Below are 27,303 nucleotides of genomic sequence, written 5' to 3'. Positions count from 1 at the left end.
ATTTTACCAGACCTCATTTTTTAGCAAAAGGCATCCCAGCTTTCCTTTCACCCTTTGCCCTCTTCTATTACCTTTCACGAAAAGGTTTTGAGCTATGTCACTTATTTGCCATGTTCGTCAGGTTTTGAGTGACAAGGAATTGAATTCTGTAGCACTTAGGGCATTCAAGCATTTGTTAAACAAAGGCCACTAAAATGATTTTGCCTCGAACTAATGGTCATTTGTCTTTTTTTAGGGGAAGCTATACCAGCTGGTCTGCATTTGCGAATGAATCTGAAAACTGGACAGACTGAAGCCAAGTTAATGGACGAGTCAGAGTCTAAAGGCACGCAGCAGTATGAGAGCTCTGGCACCCATGGCAACCGCTTGCTTCTGGAGCAAGCTAAGGGTGGACCTTCTATTAAACTTTCTGTAAGTAGTGGTGGGCTCATTATGAAGACCTCGTCCACTTGTGTACTGTGTGGCAAGGGTTGGGGAACAGTACTTCTTTTTGTGACATAGTGGGACTAAATATTTGATTATGTTATTTGCCAAAATGAGGACTACTTTGTTATATTGATACTTGCAGAACCACACAGTATGGCTCATTTAGAATTCTTTGTCGAGGCATTGTGTTGCCTAATGGGGAAGGGAAGGAGACTGCCCTGAGGGAGAAATTTTCTATTGAATGACCTCAAAGATCCCTCCTTTTTTATTTAAATATAGCATAAGAAAGCATCATATGTTTGAGGCTGCTCCTGGAAAAGTTGCCCATTAATTCGCTGCCTGAAAAGTATTCTCTAACATTTCTTAACGTGGTCCTGATAACGTCTGATTTATATAAAAATTTTACACTATTTATGAAGGGTGTCTAAGAAGTAATGCGCCTAATTTTTTTTTCTTGAACACTATTTATTCAGAATTTATGAAATTCATAAATATTACAGCTGCATATCTGCTGCACTTATTTCTCAATGGGATCTTGGTCAAATTGTATGGCTCTGTGTCACCTGCAGACAAGGGCTTGTATGCTGTCTTTGTACCAGCTTTGATGAAATAGCGTTGAAGGTCCTGTTCATCGAAAGAAGCAGCGTTGGCACGACTGGAAAATCCTGACTGGTCTAGAGGGGTCAGGACATAGCCATGACATTGCACATAGAGGTGCAGTGTCGTATATATGGGCGGTCAAGTGGTGGAATTGAGCCTCTGGCTCTTTGGTCGAGAGTAAAACATGCTACCCTTGCGCCGCCAAAATATGTTTGTTTGACTGTGTTAAAATAAAGCAGTATGTTAAAGGAAAACTCCGGGCTTTATTTATTTTTTTTTAGCACTTTGAGTTCATAATCACATCCTGTTCCTTAGGGTCCCCGTTCACTACTACAAAAAAAGTTTTCCAAGATGCCAAGTACACTACAACCCCGCTGTAGTAAATTCTGATATATTAAAATGAGACCGAAGTCCCAGTTCATCTGCCATAGACAATTTTTTTTTTAGAAGGCTTTCTCGTCATGCTCACCAGCTCTGTGGAAAAGTAAACTTTATGTAGGCCTTGTAGCCATGAAGGAATGTATGCAGTGCGTAGGAAAAAAAGTAAAGCTGGCCATAAACGTGAAAAGAATGTGGTATGGTCTGTTCAGAAAGTATAAGATAATAAAAGTGCAGCGAGAAATTGGGAAGGGAAGAAACTGCTGAATATTTGCAGCACGAGGCAGTGGTGGCAAGAAATGGAGCCATGGCGTGTGCCGTTTTGCTATGTTTGACTGTCACGCGCATTGCTCACCTATTGCCTCTTAAATGACAGAAACAGCTGAAAATGATGCTGTGTTCATCCAAGGCTTTGGTTTTCACAAGAAATCACACACTTGTATCTGTAGTCATGCTGCCTTCATGCTTAAGAGGTACTTCCACAAGATGCAAACAAAAAATCTTATAAGTGAAAAAAACGAAAATTGCACAAAGATGACGATGAGAGTGATGGAAGGTATTTGTTTTAGTGTCTTTTTTTTTTTCATAAGGCAACAAGGTAGTTTTTGGCCAACTTATGATATCACGGCATACCAACCTATGATGTCAAATATGCTGCCACAAGAGCTATAGTGCATGCATTGATTGGCTAAACTGACGACTATAAGTGATAGCTGGGGTCATTGTTTGTCTCAGATGAACAAAGGCAAGCTGAAAATGTTTGTCCTGGACCAAAAGCAGTGTGAATGTAGACAACCGTGTATCCAGTGATGTCACACACGAGGTTCCTTGTAGCAATTGTGGTTATGAAATGGAAAATTTTAAAATTCATCTGTGGTGCAATGAAACCTCGAACTGCTGAAATTTGATACAAATGATCAGGAAACTAGGGAGAATATGCCGTTAAAAATTTTGTGAATTATGAGGAGGTTGAAAAAATGCCGGCATTGCACTGTAAGGCAAAAGGAGGTCAGCGTCTACCATAGGATGTGCCAAGGGACCACCAACCAACTTTATGGTTCCTGCAACAATACTGTGCCATACTCTTAAAATAAACTTGTGTCTCCCGAGCTTTTTTTTCTCCTGGTGTAGCCCTGTCTTTAGGGTGTGAATGGCAGTCCCGTCATTCTCAAACTGGGTCCGCGGAGTGCGAGGGTGACAATCCGACGGTGGCAAGTCAGGACTGGAAGGAGGATAGGAAAGGGCAGTTGGGGTGAATTCACCAATCGATTCTCTTGTTTTAGTGCTTGTGTGAGTGTAGGCATTGTCGCCTGTGTTGATGCTGTGAAGGAAAAGCTGGCACATAATTGGCATGCACGCCCTTGTTCACTAGGTGCACACTGTCATACATTTAGACCAATGTTACATTGGATATTTATGTAGGTCCAGCTGGTATGCAGATGTAATATTTGTGAATTGCATAAATTTTCGATGAACAGCAAAAAAAAAAAAAAGTTAGGGCCATTACTTTTTGGACGCCCCCTCGTACAAAGGAATGCAAAACTGCATGGATTTGAATAATGTGAACAAGGTGAAATTGGCGTAAAAATATTGAAATACAACGAAGCTAAAAGCCCTGCTTGACTCACCTTGGATTTTATAGGCTTTTACTCTTCGTCTTCATGCATCTAGTAATATTGTGCGGGGCTAGCTAGTATGCGACTGTGTTGTGGCAATGATTCCTGCATGACAGCAATGGTGCCAGCATATGGCAGCCCTCAGTCTCATTGTTACTGGCTGTTTAATGTGGTTATATTGCAAGAGGTAGAACTGAACGCAACTGAAGGTCTTGTTGCAACTTGTCGTGTTCGCACATATGAATGCAGTCGACCCTATAGCATGTGAAGAAAGCACTAATGCAACTTTTGTTGGAATGTGGCAACACTGGGCCCAATATTTTTTGAGGACCTCACATATGCTGACAATTTTAACTCGAGTGGGCTTTGCTTGAAATTTCTATGAGCATTGCAGCTATTTGGTAAATTCGAGCGAACATTCAACTTGTGGGTGTATTAGCAGCAATATCGCATGATGAGAAATGGAAACCAAATTATCAAGAACGTTTCACTCTAGAAATGTGCTCCAAAACATAATTGGAATGCTCCAAAACCGTAGTTTGATTGCTCCAAAGCTGCTCTAAAATGTTGAGCCTGCTTCCACCCCTGGGACGTAGTCAGCTGAGCATTGAGCATTGAATAGAAAAGAATAAAATTGTGTATTTTTGTATGTCTGGAACAAAAACTTGCAATTATTAAACGTGTTTGACCTTAGAAACATGCTTCAAAACATAACTCGAAGGTTGCAAACTCTCGTTCTATTGCTCTAATGCTGCTCCAAATAGATTTTATTATGCTCCCTGAGCTGGTCCGCTGCTCCAAATAGATTTTATTATGCTCCCTGAGCTGGTCCAAAATGTTTGAGCCTGCATCTGCCCCTGTACAAATAATATAGAGCCCTCCATTAGCATAAAATCAGCATCAGAAGTTTATGGGGCATGTGAGTTGTGGAAAGGAGAGAACTTGCCTCAGCTGATATGTGTGGTCTTAAATCACAAGGCACAGTGTGCACTGTACTGGGGGCTGAAAGAATACAGCAGACTGCCTGTAATTTCTTCTCTTTGTGCCTCATGGAAATTGCATTTTTCAGCAACCTGCCTGCCCTGTAAACTTGGGAGGCCAGTTGTACCTGTTGTAGCCCAAAGTGCAGCTTTATGTTGTAAAAATGCTGCAGTTTTCTCTTTTGTGATCAGTCCTCTCATATCATGAGATAGCAGGCTACTGGGAAAGTCACTAGCGCAGTATGTGAAAGGCAACGTAAGCCTGTAACTTCAATGTGGCATAGGCACTTGCGTGATAATTGACCATTCTTTTAATTGAACTTGGGGCGGTCTCCGTGGACAGTAAAGAAACCATGCTTAGCATGACCCACTCACTCTGGGAGTTATTTGCTATCTATAACTTGGTGCTTGACAGCAGTTAGAATTATATGACAAGTCTCAGTGATTTCAGAATAATTATTAATGTACTAAATAGCAGTATGAAGGGGACTTACAGGGCGTGTTGCTCTGCCAGTGACAGTGCTTCTGATGATTATAGTAGTTTGGGGACAGTTGTAACAGCTTATGTAATGTTGGCGTTGATCTCGTTTTGCAAGTGCCATGTGGGGAAAAAAGTTACGAGTGTGTGAATATTAAAACTTTTCAAATACTGAACCGGATATCCTCCTATAGTAGAATCTTGGTGATACGAATCTGGCCGACATGAATTTCGGGATGATATGAATTCGTGAAAGTCCCCAGTTGGAGTGCGTTGTGTGCAATGTGCAGAATTTCAGACATTTTGAACGCTCCTGTGTCACTATATGATATGAACACATGAACTGTGACTACAGGCTTTGAGCACTACTGTGACTGTGGCTATGCAATGGCCAGCCGCGCTCTACACACTGCTTGAAGTTTTCGGAGTCACGGGGCCTGTAAATTGCTGACATCGCTATCGCCAGTTGTTTTATACACCACAAAAAGTTGGTGCTGGCGATCGCGGCAGGCGTTGCGTACTGCTCACACATTATTACTCCGTGATCACTAGTCACTCTGTACGTGCCGCAAGTGGCGAGCTGTGGTTGTGCGGCTGTAAATGAATATCTTTGGCCGTAAGCAGATCTGCATGAATGCCTCCTACACTTCTGCATACCGATTTTCTGATTTTTGTTCAATTTGATGGTACAGCTTTTCGGATGCAAATTTTTTTTGCAACCCTCTAAGATTTGTATCACCGAGGCTCTACTGCATTTGATTTGTTAAATCAAACTGTGGTTTTTCAATTTATTTTGGACAAATCAAACATGATCTCAAGATTTCTGATTTTTTTTTCCCTTATAATTGGCACAAGTTTTATAGCATGTCATATTTTATTTTTAAATGACTGTTCCAAAAAAAAAAAAAGGGGGGGGGGGGGGCACTCAGCAAGCATGTTGCAATAATCTGTCTGCACTGAATGGAGTACTCAGCACTGTAATGTGGTTCATTTGAGTCGCGGCATTCATAGTGCTTATATACATGGCTTCCATGGCTTCTAAGATTTAGTAACGAGTTAGGGCTCAGGTAGGTTCAGCAAACCATAATTTGATGCCTGATATTGCAGGACATGGCTTATCTATAGCCCTCACCCTTCTTATCTACTGTTTGCTGTTACATACATCAGTGGCAAAAGGTGATGTTTCTATACATATAACATGTGGGTCATAGAATTGATATATACAGGCTGCTCCTTGTTTACATCTAGTAGAAATCAGTTTTGTTTCTTTTGGCAGCTGTAGCTATAATTATAGAAGTTACATCACTGTACCACAGCACTACTGCTTTGCATTTCACTATTTTGCAAGGTTATTTGGTTCATATAAATATTTGCAGAAATAGTCAATGTTTGTAAGATACAGTAGAATCTCGGTGGTACAAATTTTATGGGATCATGAAAGAATTTGTATCATACAAAAATTCTTCATGTCATCAAAATGAACACAAATCAGTATGCAGAAGTATCGGAGAGGCATTCATGCAGATATTTTTATGGCTAAGGAGATTCATTTATGGCCACACAGCCATAGCTCACCACAGCGCATACAGTGTGACGCATGATTGTGATCACATGTATAGTGCAACTGAACATCATGCAGCGGCGATGTGCGGGCCGCTCACTGCTGCAGACATCCTATGACATGTATAGTATGACAGGAGATGGACGTCGGCAGTGTTCGGGTCTCTCGCCACCAGAGACTTCTCGCGGCGCGTACAGTGCGACTGGTGACTGTGGGATCAGTGATGAGTGGGAAGTATGTAGAGCTGAAAGCTGCAGTTGCAACTTGCGCATTCATATGATAGTGGCATGGGAGAGTGTTTGGAACATCAAAAATTTTCACCTTTTATAGAATGCACCCTCGTCGGGGAATTTTACAAATTTGTGTCATTGCTGAAATTGGTATCAACTGGGTTTGTTTCACTGAGATTCTACTGTAGTCGATTCATTTTTATCAGCATTTAATTCATATTCAATTCAGTTTTCACCAAAGCTGTTCCTTTTTTTGTTCTTCAGCTGAACTTCACAATCTGTGTTAGTTTGGCTTTAAAAATTTACTATTCGCACACCTCTAGATGTTAGTGTCTTATTTTTTTTATTCATTCTTGCTGAAAACAAGAAATAAGGTGCGGTAGGCCAACAGTGCTTTTGGTTTTAAGCGATAATGTTGAATTTTGCAGGAAAAGAAGAACCTTCCATGGAACATGAATGAGTTGAAAAAAAAGATGTCTAGCCTGAAGCTTGAGGCGAAATCTGAGTCTGAAATTCTTTATGATCTTTTGGAGAACTACCGCAATGCCTCTGAAGTTGACAAGGAAGCTCTGTTGCGAGATATGGAATTCCTTGTTCACCAGGTAGGTGTGTTCAGCTCCCATTGTGTCAGCTTGGCCCTTCTGTCGGGGGTTTGATTGCATAAGATGAAGAGTGAAAATTGTAATACCTTGACCTTGGCTTAGTTTATCTTTTATTTTTATTTTTTATAGAGTGGTCAGACAGAAGAGCATTTTGTTTAGAATTTCTTTTCAGGGAACATATATTTGCTTGCTCCAGAACGATTTAAAGAAATTACCATTAGCATTGGTGGGAATGCTGTGCCAGCTGTGCTAAAGTGTGCTGCTTCAATAAAGCGGCTGCATACTGTTACGAATTGCAGATCCTTTCTAAAATTGTGCCAAGCTGAAACTTGAATAACTCAGTGCCAGCATAATGGTCATACAGTTGAACCCGGATATATCGAACTCGAAGTGGATTGCAAAATAGTTTGATATTACAGAAATCGGCTTGTGACGCCGCTTGCAATCGTGAAAACGATAGCATATTTGTCGCGTAATGGACCTACCCTCCACTTTTGCCGTCGAGAATTAAAAAAAAGCGTTAGTCAGTGGTGTGTCCCTCCGCTTCGGCCGGCCGTCGCATACGCAGCTCATTTATTGGCAGAGATCCAAGATGCTGTGCAGTGATAATGCCACAGCATGTTTATCTTTTGGCTATACTTTTGATGTTAGCTCCTGTAGTGGCGGGGAGCGAGCTTGGCAGAGTGCCCGTGATGGCTTGATTGCACAAGCCTGGTTCGATTTATAATGCTGTGCTTGGGGGCGGGTGGAGTCCGCTGCCGCAAAATCATTGGAAACGTGTTAGCTGCAAATGCCGTTAGGAGCGAACAATGCTAAAAGCCGGTGTCATGATAGCAGCTGACTGCGTGCTTTAGTTGATTCATAGATGCAAGGATGGACGACTCTCGCAAAAAAACCAGCAAAACTGCCGCTTCTTAACATCCGCAGCTGCCATAGCTTACACAACGCATACATTTAGCGCGACGACACAAGACGCGCATTGCACATCACCCACCGCGCACAGAGAGTTCACAACACACACTGGAGAAAGCAGCCGATGCTCTGTCTGCCACAGACTGAGCTGGCTTGTCGGCACATGCGTAGTGCGTGCTGATGCGAACGAAGACCGGGAAAGAGAGGGGAAGCTCGGCAGAATGGGCATATCCTTGCACTTCGCTCTATCGCGTTGTTTCCCCTCTTCCTAACACGACGGCTGCATTGGCTGCGTCTGCTCCGTACCGAGCCGTTGCCGAACCAGTTCTTTCTCGTTCCTTTGCACGTGGCTTAAGAATGTCACGCGGCAAACAGCCGAGGGTGATGAATCGTCCTTGAGGAAGGCACACCTTCCAATGCGTGGTGTGGAGTTTGATATATCAAACGATCAGTGAAATTGGAGTTTGATATACGACGCAACTTTCCAACTTTCCTATACTTTTACATGGGATATTCAAGGGGATATTCCATGAGTTTGATACATCCAAAATTCGAATTATCCGGGTTCAATATATCCTGGTTCAGCTGTATTGCCTTATGCATGAACATAGTGTTTCTCTGTATGGGATGAAAACTGAGACTGACAATACCTGACATCAGTATGCATTTGTGAACTGTTCCATTTGTTTCTAAATGATGTACACACCTTTGCTTAAGCAGTGCTGCCAGCTTTCTTGAAACTGAACTCCTTGAATGCATAGGAAAAAAAAATTAAAAGTGGGAGAGACCCGTCTGGGTGTGGTGCCCCACTGCTATGGCTCTGTGGTTAGGGTGCTCAACTACCGTATAAACCGTATATAGGTCGAGTGAGGATATAGGCGACCCCCCCTTGCCTTGAAGTGGGGGAAAAAAAAAAGAGAAAAAAACAACAAAAAATGTGCAGAAGCAGATACATTTACAACATCGGCTGTACGCCTGCATCACCGGAGCTACAATCTCACCCCAAACTTTCAGCAGCATTGTCGGAAGACGACTCTGCCACTCGCCACCTCTCAGAGTGTTTCATCTAGTTTTGTCAAGCATGTTGTTTAGGCAGCATTTCTTTAAAGGCTGTGTGCGAACAGCTGATCTTGTCGACGCCACCACTCTTTTCTGAAACACCAAACTGTCGCTGAGCAAGCGGCCATGTTGCCATTCACTTCGACGAACACCAACTTATTTTGGAAAGCTACTGTAAACTGCCTCCACATGCCGCTATTCATTACTAAAGAGGCATTTTATACCGTTATAAGTCGAATGAAAGCGTTCACGCTAGGATAAATGCGCTCGGGGCAGAAAAAGAAAATGCCAGCAACTGCAGGATGTCGATACTGTTTTTAGCTGTCCGTTCACGAGCAGGCACGCCACTTGTTGCCAGACTGTGCCTCAAATTCTGCTAAAGACCACTATACAAGATGAGGGGCGACTTTAGCTTGCTTTTTTCAAAAAAAATCTCTGCCTATATTCCAGTTTATATGGTGTTGATCCTGAGTACATGGTTTGATCTTGGCCGTGTTCGATGGTGGCCGTGTTTCATTGGAGACAAATCGCAAGTTGTCCAACATCAGTGCTCATTAAAGAACGCCAAGGGGGCTAAATTTAAATTGGAACCCGTCACTACAATATTCCTTGTAGCCAACACTGCTTTGGGATGCTATGCCCTAAAAACCAGACCAAGCCATTGGAGTGTGATGTGGTGTTCATGGCGATCTCAAACAGGCGAACCCCTCAATCACAAAATTGCCAGGAACAACAAAATTTTGTGTCTTCGTGGTAATTATTATATCGTGGGAGCAAGACTGTTCAGAGGAATGAGAATGAACCTGTGGAATTGAAACTTTATTTTAAAAAGTTGCTCTGCCTTTACTCATTGCTGACAAGTCAGAACCTGTCGAAAGTACTACAGTTTTTACTTGCATTATGAACCGATTGTCCTAATTCTTTCTTGAGAAATTACTTATTAATAGTGTGTCACCCAGTTTCACACCATCGTAACCATCTGCAGCGCAGACCTTGACAACTTGCTAACCTCCTCCATGCCAATATACTTTTATCTTTTGAGATATGTATAGAAGTTTAGCACAGATACTTGGAAAAAGACATAGAAGAGGTACATACGATGATGGACAAGCGTTACTGCCAACTGTTGTATTGGGGTATGCAACAGGACATTTAAAGGAAAATATCATTATCAGCCGGACTATACCCTTTGCAGGGCAAAGGCCTCACCCATATTACAGTAAAACCTTGTTAATATATACCCGCTTACCAAGTAGTTGTGGTTAAAACATAGTTGCGAGAATTCCCCGGCTTAGTCACCATTGAAACTCATGTATGGGCTGACCACTTCAGACGTAGTGGCTCACGAAGTGCCTACCGCTTAATGCTCACTTGCCATCAGTTTTGCTGGCTGTGCTGAGACGTGAAATGCTTTTGCCTTTCTGGAAAGCATTATGAGTATTATTGTTGCCAGCCCTATCGTGGTAACCATCATCGTCATACTGCTCGCACACGGTCGTGCTGCTCGCTCGTGCCAACCTCTCACTGCGGGCCTGCAGTGCTGTTGCGGGCAGGTAGCGCGCGTTTTGTGGGGGCGTCTTGTTTGGAGCTGGTGCTGTGCAAAGCACAAAGCAGTTGTTGCGTTAGTGTGTGTGCGAACGGTCGGCACTAAGCCGAAGCCTACTCGACTGAAGTATAGCGTACTGACAGTTGAGGAAAAGTTGATCATTACTCATTCTACTGAAAATAGAACTACGAAGAGTGCATTAGCGCATGCATGAAACTTGTTTGTCCCCAGTCTCGCCGTTTTTGAGACTGCTGTTGTCGCCGCACGACTACCACGGTGGCAACTGAAAATGACAGATTTCTGGTCGGTAGCACACCAATAAAATGCACGTACGTACATGTATTCATGGAAAATTTACTGTGCCTGAATTTTTCTGATTTCAGAGTGTGAATGATGGCAAATTTGTATTGGTCGGTTAAGATGTACTACTGGATAGTGTGTACTTTTCCCGCGTCTCCACAAACTACATATTAGCGGGGTTTTACTGTACGCCAGTTAACCCGATCCTGGGCTAGCTGCGTTCACTTGACCCCTGCGAACTTAACTTTCACTCACCTACCTTTCTGCCACCTCTGCTGCGCTTTCCTTCCCTTGGAATCTAATTTGTTACCCTAAGAAACTGTTGGTTATCCTCTCTTCGTACTACATGCTCTGACCATTTCTTTCTCTCTGTTTCCACTAGAATGTCATTAGCTTGAGTTATTTCTCTGACGCACTCTGCATGCTTCCTATCCCTTAACATTACACATACCATTTTGCATTCCATAGCTCTCTGCATGGTCCCTTTTCATTAGATTCCACGTTTCAGCCTCATCGGTGAGCATATGAAAATATGAGCATGCACAAAGACAGCAGGCAGTGTAAACAACACTTGTCATGCAAACAGTGATGTGTATGTCAACTTTATACCTATCATTGTACATGTCTGTTCTTTGCCCTTGTCCAGTTATTTGCACTGACTTCTGTACTGTACAGAACCAACTAGCCCGACAACATGCACTCTTTAATCATCTGTTTAGGAGGGCTTCTGTGAGAGAGGAAGAAGGAGAGGTGATATGCTCGGTAAAGTTGGCAGAGCGCTGAAACGCTGAGCTTGTAGCCATGTTTTTATGGATGCAACAATAGCACATCAGCACGTCATCATAATGCGGTGCAGAAGTATTTACACGTAGCGCATTATGTCCAATGTCGTAGTGTGCCACATGGTTTAAGATCTTTTCCTTTTTTTTTTCCCATGTTTGTTGTCTCATCGTGGACTGTTGTGTGACGTTGTACTACATTCTACAACTGATTCCAGTTATACCAAGCCTGTTCTTTAACCTAACATTGCATTTGCACGTTCTGCTGTCTTTGTTGGCATGAGCAAACATTCACATCCTTCTCTGCAGGGATGTTTGCTTTAGTTGATTGCCGAGTATCCGCACGCAGTCAGATTAGCGGCAGATTTGGCTGTCAACGGGGCTTTATGCAGAGCAAAAGCATGCTATGAGCGCTTGCACAGTGACGAAACTGAAAGGAGCTCAAGCGACAGTGTCGTTTCGGTGCTGAGCAGGCGCACCCGACCCGGGCTAATGCAGTGCATCCAGGTTTGCACGGCTAAAGTTGACATGCTACTCTCGATCCAGGCCCATCTGCACGTTTATGTAGTGTGCTTTTTAGCTCATTATTTTTTTTGTGTGTGAATGCGATATGCTAGATAGAGGATGTGATGAGATGCACCACATGTTGCATTCATGTAAGCACAGCTTTTAACAGTTGCAGTGTCTTGCTCGACTCACTGCTGCGCCTTGGTTGTGCCAGTGTAAGCTTGAAAGCCAGATATTCAGCTTGGTCAGTGATGTCCGCTATCACAAAACCATCAGATTGTGCCATGGTAACAGCAAACACCTTTGAAAGCAAGCAACGCTATTATTAAGATGATGATGTGATTGTGGCTGACTGCTTGCTTTTCTTGATGGTGGATGGACATATGCACACTTGACAGCATGGAAGTGTGAAGTATGAGGTCTGTTGGAAAAGTATCCGACCTTTGGCCAAGAAAATAAACTGTCATAACTGGAGCGTTGGAAATCTACTCACCCTCAAAGTAGTCTCCTTGAGACTCCACACACTTCTCCCAGCAGGGCTGTCAGTGTTAGAAGCATTACAAGAAAACCTCTTTCAGAGTGGAGTTTAGCTCAACTGTCGTTGCAGATATAATGTCCTCTCTTGTCTGAAATCGCACTCCTTTTAATGGCCTCTTGATTCTGGGAAACAGCCAGGAGTTGCAGGGGGCCATGTCAGGAGAGTAAGGAGCCGGTTTGAACTACAGGAGTTTGCTTTTCACCAAAAAAGTCTGAATCAAGTGCGAGGAATGTGCAGGAGCATTGTCGTGATGGATGCGCCAATTTCCTGTTGACCACAACTCCGGTCTCTTGCGCCGCACAGCATCTCGTATGTGACAGAGGACATCCTTGCACTTTTTGGGGATTTTTTTTTACCCTGTGGTACGTACTCGTGGTGTACCACACCGCCGGAGTCAAAGAAAGCAGTTGACATCACTTTGACGTTGCTGTGCACTTGGCGGGCCTTCTTTGTTCTTGGTGACGTAAAATGCTTCCAGTGTGACGGCTGGGATCTGGTTTCCGGGTCGTACCTGAACACCCAAGACTCGTCACCAGTGATTATGGTGTTCATGAAGTCGGGGTCACTGTTTGTGGAATCCAGCATATCCTATGAGACTTCAAAACGAAGTCAGTTTTGCTCCACCGTGAGCAGCTTCGGCACGAATTTCGCCGCAACTTTCATCATGACCAAATCTTTGGTGATACTGGAATGTGCAGAAAAAGTGCTGATGCCCATCTCTTCCGCAATTTCTCGGAAAGTCACACGACGGTCCCACATCACCACAGTGTTCACATCGGCAATGACCTGGTCATTTCAGCATGTTGATGGCCGACCGGAGCATGGCTCGCTCCCTACCGATGTGTGGCCGTCTTTAATCCAGTTGTACCACCGCTCTGTGTTCTACTCATAGCATCGTCACCAAAAGCCTTCTGAATCTTTCGAATTGTTTCACCTAGTTTTTGACAAAATTTGATGCAGTAGCGCTGCTCCAATCGATCTGCGATTTTCCTTGCAATAAAAAACCGACGAGAGCACTGCGCATTACCTCACTAAAACTCTGTGTCCCAGCAATTAACGCTATTGGCAGGCGGGAAAGCATTTGTGCATGCGTACAAAGGTTCAAGGTCTGCTGATGCAAGCGCGCTTGTTCATATTCATCAGGTGTACGCAAAAAAAATTAGTCAGATACTTTTCTTACAGACCTCGTATATTGAAGGTCTGAAACGTGTGCCAGTGCTGTTAGTGCATGAAGAAAACTTGTAGACTCATGCTTCAGAAGCCTTCGTTGTTGAAGAATTGAAGTCTGGCAGCGTTTCGTCGTTGAGATAAATCAAATGCATTGAATTTTACGAATGTTGGTCGGGGCGTTCGAAATATTTCGTTTTTGTAAAGAAATTTTTTATTGCAGGATTCAACGTGTTCTTTCTTCTTTTGCATCCTCCTGTTCAGAATGTTGTGCCTCTTACCATAGTTTCGTACACATAGTTTCGTACACCTCCATTTGACACTCGTGTGGGCCATTTCACCTTGTGGCATTAGAGAGTTCTTGCTTAGCACAAACTGTCCTCTGGGGACATCAACTATGGCTGCTCAGTACAAGGTGTGCGGTGACACCTGTTGGTAATCCCGCATGTGCAGCTTTTCATGGAAAGACAACACACAGGCAAGTTGTGAACTACTACCTCCATGGCCGAGAATACACTTTGCTAAAATTCTCTATTTGCTTCTCTCATCTGCTGTGCACTTGGTGTCCGGCTGCTAGTTCCAAATCTTTCATATCATCCCCAGCGTCAAGGGTTTTTGACGTGTCAGGACTTCAGTGCATCTTGTGTCTCCATGCAGTGCATGGCAGTGTTTCCTGTATTCGTGAAGCATTACTCTATAGTCCACCTAATCGTCATGTTTGTCACCCATCTCTTATTGCTTCACTAAGCTTGAGGAGTATGAACTTCTCACTTTCGTCCTCTGCGCTTTCCTTTTTGCTCGCTCTAGTTTACAGTCGTATTTTGTAAAGCGTGGGCATTGGGAACAGGTATCCGCACGCTTGCTGTCTTCCGCAAAATAAAATAGGCTGTGGAGGCAGAATGCATAAAAAGATTGAAGGTTGCTTCTTGAAGGAAGGAGAAAAGATTGCTTTTCTAGGAAGGGGGGGAATCTTCTTTATTGTCCATTTTTATTTTCTTGTGCACTTTTCTTTTCTTTTTTTTTTTTCTGTGGCTCAGAGTTTCATACGTTACATATTTTGTGCTGCTCTTGGTTCTCGTGTTCCTGTATTTGTAAGGTTTGTAAGAATTTATGTAACTTGAAGAGTAAGCATGTATAGACCTGTGTAGCTTAATTTTCAGCACCTGGCTTCTGCTATAAAACATGAGGAAACTGGTACAAAAAAGACTTTTTGCTTACCACAATGCTTGTTCTAAGATGCTCTTGGCCTTTCCCACCACTGCGGAAGCATCACTGACATTTGGCTGGTTAGTGACATGTAATCATGACAAGAAATTTTTCTAGTACAAAGATTTTTGTTAACCTCTGCATTATAATCACTGCACACTGAATTATAACGATTAATGTTAAATGTAGCGTGGCCACAGCATCATATCATTATACTCTAATAGCCTATATATATCTATATATTTATATAGATATGGCTCACTGTGGCAGCTCGCAGCTTCGGCATTCTGCTGCAGAGCACAGAGCCACAGGTCTGATATATGGATGTACTGGTTGCATGTCAACATGGATGAAATTGGGTAATTAGGTTTTTGTGCATAATGGAGGGAAACTACAGAGTTTATTCCAACATATTAAGTGACAATCACAGCACATAAGTCCCAAGTCTGAGCACAAGATTGCCTAAATACCAAGTATACTAGAACTATTTTGAGACAGCAAATCGAAACTTGAGTTGTGGCAAGGGAACATGCTCCAGTTCTCGTAGCAGTAATGTCACAGACATAGTATTGGAAAAACACTTTTATGTATTTTGAACATGTAGTTTGGTTTGTAATGGTTTAAGAGACTCTGTAGTTCTACATAAGCATCACAGTGATGCTTATGTAGGGGCTGTAAATGAGGACTCGGCACAAGAATTGAATGCAGAATAAACTTCGTGGACATGGTCAAGGAGGAAAAAATTGCATTTAACATTAGGATATGATGGGAATAAAAAAAAAATGCCAGGTGTTGCTTTATTAGAAGGCAAACAACTTTCTAAAACGGGTCACAAGATTATACTGAATATGAAAGAGGATCATAATTTTAATTCGTCGTGGAGGGTAGCAAGAAACAGTGATATTGTGCCATGAAAGCTTGGCCGTATTGACATATCCTGCTATGGGACCGCAATATCAGTATGGGACGCAGCTTCTTTTTCACTATGGTGTCCTTCATAGCCGATGTCACAATGGGATGTTGAACCGCACAAACTGATACCATACCTATTTTTACTACCCCATGCTTGGAATATTTTTTTAGTTACACTTTTTTTGGTACGTTTTTTGATGTCAGGAAAGCAAGCACAGTAGTGGAATAATGGGAGCTCTTTTAGCATGGCTACGCATCCTTTTGTCTGTCTAAGCATGTCTAAGCATCCAAGCATGCAAAACAAACTAAACTATGTATGTATTAGTAAAGAATCATTTTTTCAAATTGTGACATTGTTAATGAAAGGTTACTTTCGTTTCGCTAGGGCTGCATGTGCTTCTGGTTTGTCACTTTTACTGGCGTGCAGTCACTATCTTACTCATCAGTCATTGTTTCCAGTTTTGAGTTCCATTATATCAAGTGCCTAATGATAGAAAAATTTTTAAAAATAGCGTATGTCTAGTGGTCTTTGTACTGTGGCTGTTGAAAGACTAGACTGTAGCAATCAGACTCAGTAGTTAAATCTCGTTATAAGAGACATTTAAAAATGGTTTGGTTGGTTTTCCTATGTCTGCCATGCTAACAACATTGCATACAAGAGACATGGTTACAAGAGACACTCGGTTACTAAGGACAACTTTTTCAGGTCCCTGGAGTAAAATCTTCACTCTTTAGAAGAGACACAACCAGGCGTGCTCATGCAATGAAGCTGAGGCGTACCAACTTGTACATGATGCACTTCAGATTCCCTCAGCTAAATTTTGTTCCATATCAGCATCCTTTTTGTTGTATATGTCAGGGACCGAGAAGGAGTGCTTCCCCATCATCGGAAGATCAAAACGACCCCATTGTTTCAGGCACTGGCATCACATTACTATTGCCTACGAAACTAATCAAAATGCATGAATGATATCCTCACTGAAAATTTGATCACAAGATGAAAGCTGAGAATCTTGATGTCTCTTGGTGGTCAATGCTTCTCGCAGCACCAAAGTTCTCATGCTCAAAGCCACCAAAGTTATTTTTTCCCTCCAAACTCCACACCCTAACTTCAACCCATAGACAAAGGCATTATGTGCTTTGTCAGGTTGCTGTAGAAAACGAGGTTTATAGAACGCCTGTTGCTCGACAGGCAACAAGACTGTACAATAGTGCTGTTCAGGTGATTTCAGGTGTCTGGAATGGCCTGAGAAGTGAAGCTGTGAAAAATTGTTTTAGACAAGCAGGCTTTAAATGTGGTGACATGATGTAAGAGGGCCCATATATGGATACTGTACAAAGCTTCCTTGAAGATGAAGCATGGGCGAACATCCAAGAGACTGCTGAGGTAGTATAATATTTTGAGGAATTCATATCTGCAGATGTGGATCCTGTATACTCCCAAAGAGCTTTCAGACTGTGCAATTCTCGCACAAGTAAATGACACATGTGCCATAGAGGGTGACTACGAGGACATTTCAGAGGAAAGGTGTCAGCATCTGAGGGTGACGATCATGTAAGAGTGATTCAAAGGTATTAGAGTAACAGGAAGGCTTGCAAAGTGAAGTGCTTTACCTCCAAAATTTGGGAAGGAATACACTCCGCACTCAGAAAAATACATACAAGTATGAATAACTTCTTTAAGCCTTCCTGAGCACTTTCCTGTTAATGCGTGTGAATGCATTTATATGCTGATGGGCAGTAAACTGATCAACACAGTGCTTTTATAATTTTTGGTTACAAGAGACATCTTTTTCGGGTCTCTTGAGTGTCTCTTGTAACGAGGTTTTACTACTTGCGTGCGGGCTAGTTGCAGCGCCACTATGCACTATGCAGTGCCAAAGGTCTTCAGAGTCATAGCAATCAGACCTTCTGTTGTAGCAAAAAAAAAAAAAAGTATCTTTCATTATCAGTCACCACTTCATGTATGTGGTCAAGGTTAAACTAGAGGTCTGTGCTTCTTAGGCCTTCAGTAGCCATGTGTACATAGACTCTTCTGCACCAGGTTGAGTCAGTGTCTGGTAAGCGAGGTCCCCAGTTGGTGTCTCTAGGAACTCGCTTCTAGTGAGCAAGTATAGCAGTGGCACCTAGCGTCCCTGACTTGAGAGCATCGACATGCTTTCAAACCAACGGTTTGAGCAAGTTAACCTACCCCTTGCTGACAAGTTAACTCAACTCGATCTGCCGCTTACTCTACTCAACCCGACTGTGTATACATGAACACGAGAACCGGTTTTTTACACGACGCCAAACTCGACCCGGCTCTGTCGAGTTCATGTATACAGGGCTACAGTGCACAGCATAGGTTTAGGATCCAGAAATTAATCAATTTAGACACACTTTGGGCTGGTGAAGGGAAATAAAGAGCTACATTTCAAACTCTTGCATCTGATTGCATGTGCACAGCGACTGCTTGAGAAGACAAGGGCAGTAGCCCAGTAGTTGAATTTGGTCTCTCAAATTTTTTATGCGAAAGCGTTAAATGCCCCCTTCACCGAAAATCCAGTTGTCAGTGGACATCCGCTGGCGTTGGGGTTGTGAGCGAAAAACAAAAGCACGAGGCTGGCAGGCGGCGTAAACAATTGTAGCGTCCCCCTCGACCTCCCTCGTATGCAACATTCCACACTTCTCAGCACTGTGCACGGCGCAACGCGGGGGAACCGACACTGCGTGTAGCCGGTCGACCAACTTCAGGTGCGGCGGCGGCATTGCGGGGCCATGACGTTGCTGCGAGTAGTTGTGACGTCACACGCGCTGGCTCACAGTCGGGAGTGCACTGCCTCTGACCCATCGGTCGCTCAGAAATTGTCAAAAATACAGCCATCCGCTCAAAACTAACCCGAATTATGTGTCTGTACTAGAGTAATCGTGTCTTAAGAATGCAATTGTGGTGCTTTCTCAGTATTCTTAGATATTTGTTCAGTATACCTTTAAGTGTCCCCAATAATGTAGCACCTTACACTGATAGGGCGTGATAGGGGAATAATGTAGCAGGCAAGAGAAGCTTCCGCCATTGCTTTCGCAATTCAGCTAAAGTTAACCAGAGTTAAACCACAACAATTTTTTTTTTCTTTTGCCCCTTTTTTTCTTACAGACTGATGTGACCTTGGTCCTATGTTTACGTAGGCTGAAGGTCTGTTTAATGCTTTCAAGGCAGTTTGTTTTGTGGATTGATTGCTTTTGCTTATCGTTTGGTGTAGAGTGCTGCTCTGTGTACATATTGCCACATGTTATCAGTTGGCCTTGAAGCACTGCAGTTGTGTGTATCTGGCCCGTCACAGTACTAGCTTTTTGTGAGGCAATATGCTGCAAGTCCAGTCAGCACTAACAACAGTTGTAGTTCGGCTTGTCATGAGTATCACAGTACTGATTAGTCCTGAAGGCATGTGCCAGTAAATATACAGGGTCTGCCAAAGGGAGTAAGCTGGAAATCAGAATTCTCGCCCCTGTATTTCTTTTTTTTCCCCTTTTTATATGGATGCGCCACCCTGGTCGCTTGTGAGCAATGAGTAAAGCCATGATGATTTGATGGAAGTGCTATACGACATGCAGTTTTACAGTGCCGCCACCAGCAACCCATTCTTTGCCTTGTTAGCAGAGGGTTCATAGCCCTACATCAAACATTTCTACTCCCAGTGCGCTGACTAACTGTTTCTTCACCTTTGGCATGCACTCTCCCTATGTTCTGCTCTGGTTCTCAGCTCATGCCAGCTGATTCTTGCCTTGAGTTTGCCAAGAAGCGTAAGCATTTCTTTCTTGGAAACCGTTTACTCGTAATAGGGATGTTGCACTTAGGTGTGGCTTTTGCTTGCATGCGGTTCTTTTCAGTATGACCGAGCTGTGGATTTTCTCAACATGGGCGGTCTTCTAGCCATTGCACCAGACTTGAATTCCACTTCAGACACAGTTCGTGAGCTAGTGGCATACACTCTTGGCTCAGCGGCACAGGGGTGAGTTGGCATGTTTGTAGCTACAGTCCTGATTGAAGTAAGTCTTGAAATGCAAAGTTGAGATACTGTGTGTATTCTCTGTATCAGTGTTTGAGCTGGAAATCGGGTGCACAGTGCATTATAGTTAAAATAATGTCATCATATCTTGGGGCAAAAATATGTCTGGATTCATTGGTCAGCTTCTCATTATTCTATGAACTGGCCACGTGGCCCTGTTGTGTAAACCTTTCCAGCCAGGTTTTGGATACTAAAAACAACTGTGGTCCTATAATATGCACTTTTGCTTTGTCTGCATTCACCATCAAATGAAATTATTTGCTGTGGTATACACATTTCTCTTTCAAAAGTATATTATTGGTATCAATATCCTTCTCTTCTTTTTTCTTTCGATTTAGGCATTTTTTGGTAGAAATGTCACCACTGTGGTGTGCTGTTTCTTTCAGTATGGCCAGTCTTGTTATATTTTGTTTAGTGAAGGCTCTTGTGAACTTCACTATGTATGGAGTTTCCAAAAGTGATAAAATTGTATTTATTGTGCTAACTCTAACCGGTAGCATTTTTTTTTTTTGTCGATTGCAGAAATAAAAGGCAGCAGTGCAATTTGTGTGCTAACTTCACTAGGCAACAATTGTCTGTGGCACTTGATTCTTGATTTGCAGAAAATTTCACCTGTTGGTGGGTGAAGTAGCCTATAGCAGGAGGCATTGTGGTACTCCATTTCTTATCTGTTTTGCGAGTGATTTCAGGGAGGAAAGTGCGGACTCTTGCTTTGTCATCACCCATGCATTGATAACAGTTCAGTGCCTAGCAAAAGTTGTAGACCACAATCCCACTCCTGACAAGTCTCAGCAGCTCAGAAATAGTTAGTAGCTACTGTGCAGTGTTCCTTAGCTCCATATATTTTATTAAAAATGCATTCTATTACCAAAGGAAGGTTTTCATTAAATTTTTATAATAAAGCAGCTGCAGCCAACCATTACTACTGAAACATGCCTTTCTGCTCTCATATTTCATCGTTTTGTGTGGGTACAAGTGGCAGTAATAGGCAATGATAGTAGTCATTGTACATTGTGCTTTGTGTCATGAAGCACTGTTATTATTTATTGGTTTTATCTTTTTTTTTTTAAGTTTAATGATCATGCATTTTTGCATGGCTATCAGGATTATGAACAAAACCGTACATGTCATGGCTGCCTGCCGTATTGTGTGTCGTAATGATTTTGTATGGTACTGCAAACTTGTTTGTTGCAATAACAAGTTATGATTTGCTAGCCCTTGTTTTCTTCCCTTAGTGGAATGGTGCAAATTATGAGCAGAGGAAAGTATGTAGACTGTTCCATTTATGTGGAACACTTCAAGTGATGCCGAGAAAAAGCGAGATTTTTGTTTTGTCCAAGGGGTAGACAGAGCTTTATTTCTGGTGACCTTGAGTTACTATGGTGCTCTGTACCTTTGCAATTTGGTTAATCAGCACGGTGATTTGATCCACTTTGCTGCAAGGAGGGGGAAATGTTGAAGAAAAAGGTTGCAAAAAGGAGGTGTTCATGAAATATAGCCATTGTTTTGGGTCCATCATGTTGAAGTTGCTACTATTGTATATTTTGGTTTATAAGAGAGATTGATATGTACAGATTGGATATGTAAACAGAGTAAATTGAGGGTAATACCTGCATTCATTTTGGATAAACCATGTCGCATGCATTCTTTAGAATTCGCTTTGAGGAATATTCACTGGTCAAATGTTGATAAAACCTCTGTTTTCCTCTGCTGTTTTCGTTTTGACCATCTGCAGTTATTAAATTTCTTTGTCCTTAATTTATTTATTGGGATTTAAGGCATTATTTATTTTGATGAGATTGGTTGGCAGTTAAGGTTTGTAACCATATATAATGTTAGTCCAATGTGCTTTAGGGAAATTCCCTCAACTGGAGGGATAAATTGGGATTACAATTGAGATTACAATTGGGATTATAAAAAGGGAGACCGTGAATTCATCACAAACTACCGTCGAATTTGCACTCCCCCTTTTTTTAGCAAAATTATCTAAAAAACTAATGTCTGCACAACTGATGGTATATCTATCAAAATTCAACTTACTTTCACCTCACCAATTTGGTTTCCATCAAGGATTTTTCACTGACTTACTCTCCGGTCTTTTATCGGCAAAAAGCAAGGATGCCATTGACGATGGTCTTATTGTTAGAGCAGTATGGACCCCTTGCAAAAATCGTTAAGTAGGCTTTCCCACGCTGCTTCTTTCCCCAAACATGGCGCCACTGGCCGCCAGAAAAACGGCGATATAGACCTGAAATCGCATGTTGCTTCTACACAGATGCATGTAGTGGTAATAGAGAAATTATGCGAATATGTTCCGATGCATAAATGATATGAATTATGGCCATAATATAATGTTTCAATACATTGCTGTTCCTCCATTAGAGGGGAATGCAGCATAGAGGTGAAGCTGACTTAACATTTATGAAAGGGGTCTATTTATAGATGCAATTAGTCACCGCATCCTTCTACACAAATTATTATGCTTGGGAATTCGTGGTCCACCTTTACAACTGCTTCAGAGCTATCTGCCCAACAGATCCCAAATCATTTAAGTATATCTTAACATGTCGTATGCAAAGTCCGTAACCATGGGAGTTCCTCAAGAATCTATTTTGGGCCCTTTGCTTTTCTTATATATAGTAATGATTTGCCTAACTCGTTGAAACATGTTAACTGTACGCTCTATGTAGATGACACCACAATTTTTATGCCTGAAATATCTTTGACCATATTAGAACAACTGTGGCCATATTAGAACAAAATCTTAACACTGATCTCAGTAACATATTTTTTTTTTTTTTGTGGTCCAAAATTAACTCTCTACATATTAATCCGGCAAAACCCAAGTTCGTTATTTTCCATTTACCTCAGATTCCGCTTCCTGTATCGGCATCAATTATATCTTAATGGCCACGCTCTACTGCCTTCCGACACATCCACTTTTCAGATAAAAATATAAAATTTTATTTGTATGCTCATTTTTCCCTAAAGAGATTTCCTTTGGCCTTCATATAATTATCAAAGCCTGCCACTATTTTCTACCTCATATTATCGCATCACTGCGTTATACACATATTATACACATATAGATCAAATTTAGCGCCTTTAAAATCAAGCAGTTAGATTAATGACATTTAGCCCATTACTCTCCCCCTCAGCCCTACTTTACTGCCAGCTCGATAGCTTGTCCTTCTGCCTACTGTTTTCTGTCAAGCTTTCGCTCATCATGTACCGATTAACAACCCGCATTATTCTGGTTGAAACTTTTTGATTGGTGACTTGTATAACAGAAATAACATCAGATTTTCTGGTGTTATAATTTTTTTTTTTTCTAAGGTTCAAACAAACTATGGCAAATTTGCCACTAGATTTTCTGCAATATTTACGTGGAACACTTTGCCTGTCAAAATTAAATCAGCATGTGAGCCAAGTAATGTGCCTTGACAAGGCTCCCATTTCTTTTGTATCAATGGTAGAATAGTTTGGGAAATAAATTAGTTCATTGCAGTTGAACTTTGTTGTAGTGAACAAGTAATATGTAAAATAGTTTAGTGTAGCTGAAATTTGTAATATTGAAGTTCATCAAAAAATATGCCCAAGAGCGAGCAGGGAATATAGTCAGTGAAGGGACACTGACTCTGTTTTATCCTTGGTAGAAAAATGAGACCTTTTTTTGATGTCTTCGCACCGTTTCAAAAGCAGCCATGGCAATTTTAGAGGCTGCAAGGAACCGAGCACTAGTTAAGTGGGCTCCCCTGCACTCCATCACCAGCACTCAACAGCAGCAGGTCAGTTGCCAGCTAGGGTAGCCTCCCGGAGTACTACCTGTAGCTGTGTCGCGCCCCACTGCGATGGCTAAGTGTTTAGGGTGTTCGGCTGCTGAACCCGAGACAGTTTAATCCCGGCTGTGGCAGTTTGCCTGCGTACTGTGTGATGTGCAGGTTAAGGACTCCAGATGGTTGAATTTATCAAGAGCCCTCTACTATGGCGTTCCTCACAGCCCGAGTCCCTTTGGGATGTTAAACCTTACAAAGCAGTCGAACCAAATTTATAGCTGTGGTGTATGGAATATAGTATGTCGGAGCAAAAGTTATAACCATTTGTATTGCCTCCGTAACAGTTAACATTAGTGCAAGGTGATTACTGCAAGGCTACAACTGTCCATGCTATTCGTTCCGTTGCACTGTCGACAAGTACAGTAGGCGTTAAGTGAACGCGTACTGACAGCTTGCTGCCAGCTCTCCATGCCGTTGTACGTTCTGTGGCATTGCTTGCAAGTGCGAGATTAAAGCACACATGTTTGCCACACCATTACCTGTCATTTTTGTAGTGTGATAAAACCTGTTGCCTGTCATCTCAACAGTTACCGCTTGGTACTGTGGAGTGTGGCATGTCCGTTTACAGCAAACTGCATGCTTAAAGTAGAAATTGCATGCCCTTTTTAAGAAATGCTCAATATAGCTAGTAATGTGTAATCTTATATCTGCATTTGTGATATCCAGGTTTGGTCTTATTTGTAACATTGTGACAGACGAAAAACAAATAGGAAAGCAGCAATAGTACTGATACATTATAGGCATTTTGATGAAAATAGCACTCTTAACTCTAAAAAAACGGCTCTCATTAGCAATAAGTGCTTCAAGTACATCACAAAAAAAGGTCTCAAATATGTACTGTAGTTGATAGTCAGCACTTGTTTCGTCCTGCTGCATTGTTCGCCAGTATGAATGCATACCAACTTGCCCAGATAACTAAACCTGTCATCAAATACTTTTAAAAGGACGAGCAGGTGTATTTGGTGGCAGGTACATTTTGCTGTTTCACTGCTCATGAGGCATCGAATCTTCGGCAGGCTTCTATATACTAGTATCGTTGCTGATCCTCGAATGTAGGAGCTCAACTCAAACATCTGTCCATAACGATGCCCAGGAACCCAAAGGTGCAGAAGACTGTGCTTGGCCATGGGCTTTTGCCTCACCTGCTGCGCCTTGTAGCATTGGACCCATCAGGACGAGTGCGTCTACGGTGCCTGTTTGCGCTGTCCTGCCTAGTTCGCCAACTCCCCGAGGCCCAGGAGTCCCTTCTGCACCATGGTGGCCTGACCGTGCTGGCAGGCCTCTTCACATCGTCAAGTGGTTCGGCTAAGTTGCAGCTCAAGGCAGTTACACTTCTGCATGACCTGGTTGTTGAGCAGGTGAGAACACTGCCTACATTTTTTTTTTTTTTACCTGACAGGATTTCTGATTAGTGAGTCCTGGAGATTTCAGGCTCATTTCATTGCGGGGGTCTTATGCACAGTCTTGCAAAACGAGTTTATTGTAGGTTCAACTTCGACCAACATGTCTACATCATGGAACTGTTTTATAATGAACGGGAAACGCCTGGCAAAATCGCCTTGACAGATTGCTTAGTGCAAGGCTGAGCAAGATGCTTCAAAAAAGTATCTTAATACGAATACTCCGTACCCTGAAAAATTGTATTTCTGATACGCGATACAGAACTGAAATTGATTTTCAATGCAGATATTCTATACTGTATTGTCGATATTTCAATACATCAGTGAAATATCGAATATAACGAAAGTAGTACAGTAGAAGCTCGGTGATACGAATCTCGCGGGGCCGCAAAAAAATTTGTATCATCGAAATGAAAGAAAATAAGTATGCAGAAGCATGGGAAAGGCAGTCACGCAGATCTGTTTACGTCCGAGAAGGTTTGTTACAGTCGCACGGTCACAGCTCTCCACTCTCGGTGGCGGTCATGGCATTGGCAATGTGCGGCCACATGTCTCCGTGGACTTCTCGCAGCGCATAGAGTACGACAAGAGAGATGATGACGTGCTGGCCGCGCGCCGCCACAGACTGCTTGCGATGCGTACAGCGCGACTGGCGGTAGCGAAGTCAACAATGATCAGCAAGTGTGCGCCCGCCGCGTGCACCGCCGAATACTACTTACGGCCGCACCACTTCACACTTATCATGGCGTGGAAAACTATCGCGACGCTGGCGATGTGCGGTTTGCCAGCATCCGCGTACTGCCCGTGGTGCGTACAGCACGACAGGAGATGGTGACATGTGGGCCGCGTATCGCCTCCAAGTGCTCGTCAATCACAATCATGGAGCCAACGATGTGCGGTCCGTGCGTGCCCGCGTACGCCGCCGCCAGCTGCTGCGGTTGCGACATCTGCGGTTTGTGGGCCACGTGCCGCTGAAAACTTTCCGCGGCATGAGCCGACAGACAATTGCAACGTCGGCAAAGTACGGGCCACGTGCCACCGCAAGCTGCTCGTGATACGTGTACATAGCGCAGCTGGCGATCGCAGAGTCAATGATGTGCGGGGTAGTACATAGGGCTCAAGGTTGCGGTTGCAGTTAGCATGTTCATATCATTCGTAGTGGCGCGGGAGAGTGTTCGGAACATCCAAAAGTTTGCACATTGTACACAATGCACTCTAGCCGGGGAATTTCGCAAATGCTTATCATCCCGAAATTCATATCAGCTGGATTCTTATCACCGAGATTTTACTGCTATTATGATTAGCGAAGGATAGTATGCATCCCACGACGATGCCTGCACTGTTAGCCTGGCTCGTTTGCACTAGTAGTCACTCCCTCAGACAAGTGGTCGATAGTGTGAAAGCAACTTCCAATGATAATCTCAGGGGCGTGCATGTGCTGAATAATCTGAAACTTTATGGTCATACAGATTAGCCATGAGCCAGTCGACCCACACTCAAGTATGGAAGGCAGGGTACATTTTTTTATCTCTGCTGGCGTCGTAGCAGATGTATAATTTATTGCTTTATTTGCATGTGCATCGTGATGCCATCCCACGCAAAGCTACAAAACAAAGTTCATACCCATTTTGTTGTAAGTTTTTTGGGATGCTATCATCGGCAAAGAACGGTGAACTGACTGCTATGAATCTCAGTCACTCAATTTTATTGTCTCTGGTTACTGCGCATGACGCGCTGCCTCTTGTCTTGCGGGGGGAGAGACATAGACTTGCTAACGTAGCCAATGCGGACTTTGCCACCTTTGTGGCTCAGATTACGAGTGACTTACAAATGTTCTGTGGACGGGCCATGCTCGCTACATGAGCATGTGTGTGTGTCTGCCATGTGATGTCCCTTGGCAGCACAGCCCACTGCTCCCACTGGTTATGCATAGGCATCACTACTGCCATGGCGACATTGCACGGGGCATGCTGTGCAGTTGCGATGATCAAACATACATCGTGGCCTATTTAAAGGTCCCTTGAAATGCTAGTTGGGGTAAAATTCTAATGCAGGCAGTTTATAGAGGTAGTCTTTGTGAGTACAGTCGAACCCCGCTACAACGAACGTTGCTTCAACGAAATTTTCGCTTCAACGAAATATTTCCAATTCCCCGTCAGCTTGCTATACAAAGTAATGGAACAAATTTCTCATCACAACGAATCATTTTTGGGGCGCGTTTCCG

At 42.8% G+C, this 27,303-nt stretch overlaps 1 protein-coding gene and 1 pseudogene across 5 annotated transcripts in view; one reads left to right on the top strand and one right to left on the bottom strand.

The window, feature by feature from the left end:
- The window catches only part of Sil1 (Sil1 nucleotide exchange factor), a 63,685-nt gene that overhangs the window by 7,916 nt on the left and 28,466 nt on the right, over positions 1–27,303 (top strand). For all 5 annotated transcript variants that reach the window (XM_084591086.1, XM_084591084.1, XM_084591087.1 and 2 more), the window contains 4 exons: positions 236–411; positions 6,698–6,871; positions 19,665–19,786; positions 24,773–25,037. In XM_084591086.1, the coding sequence (XP_084447212.1) occupies positions 236–411; positions 6,698–6,871; positions 19,665–19,786; positions 24,773–25,037 (737 nt within the window). The remainder of the gene's footprint in view (positions 1–235; positions 412–6,697; positions 6,872–19,664; positions 19,787–24,772; positions 25,038–27,303) is intronic.
- On the bottom strand, positions 10,210–18,545 carry LOC146206419 (histone-lysine N-methyltransferase SETMAR-like; annotated as a pseudogene).

The sequence above is a fragment of the Amblyomma maculatum genome, chromosome 1, assembly GCF_055883805.1.
Source record: "Amblyomma maculatum isolate TAMU_Amacu chromosome 1, ASM5588380v1, whole genome shotgun sequence".
Classification (NCBI taxonomy): Eukaryota; Metazoa; Arthropoda; class Arachnida; order Ixodida; family Ixodidae; genus Amblyomma; species Amblyomma maculatum.
The sequence above is the reverse complement of the archived record's forward strand: the minus strand, read 5'-3'. Positions and strand labels throughout refer to the sequence as shown.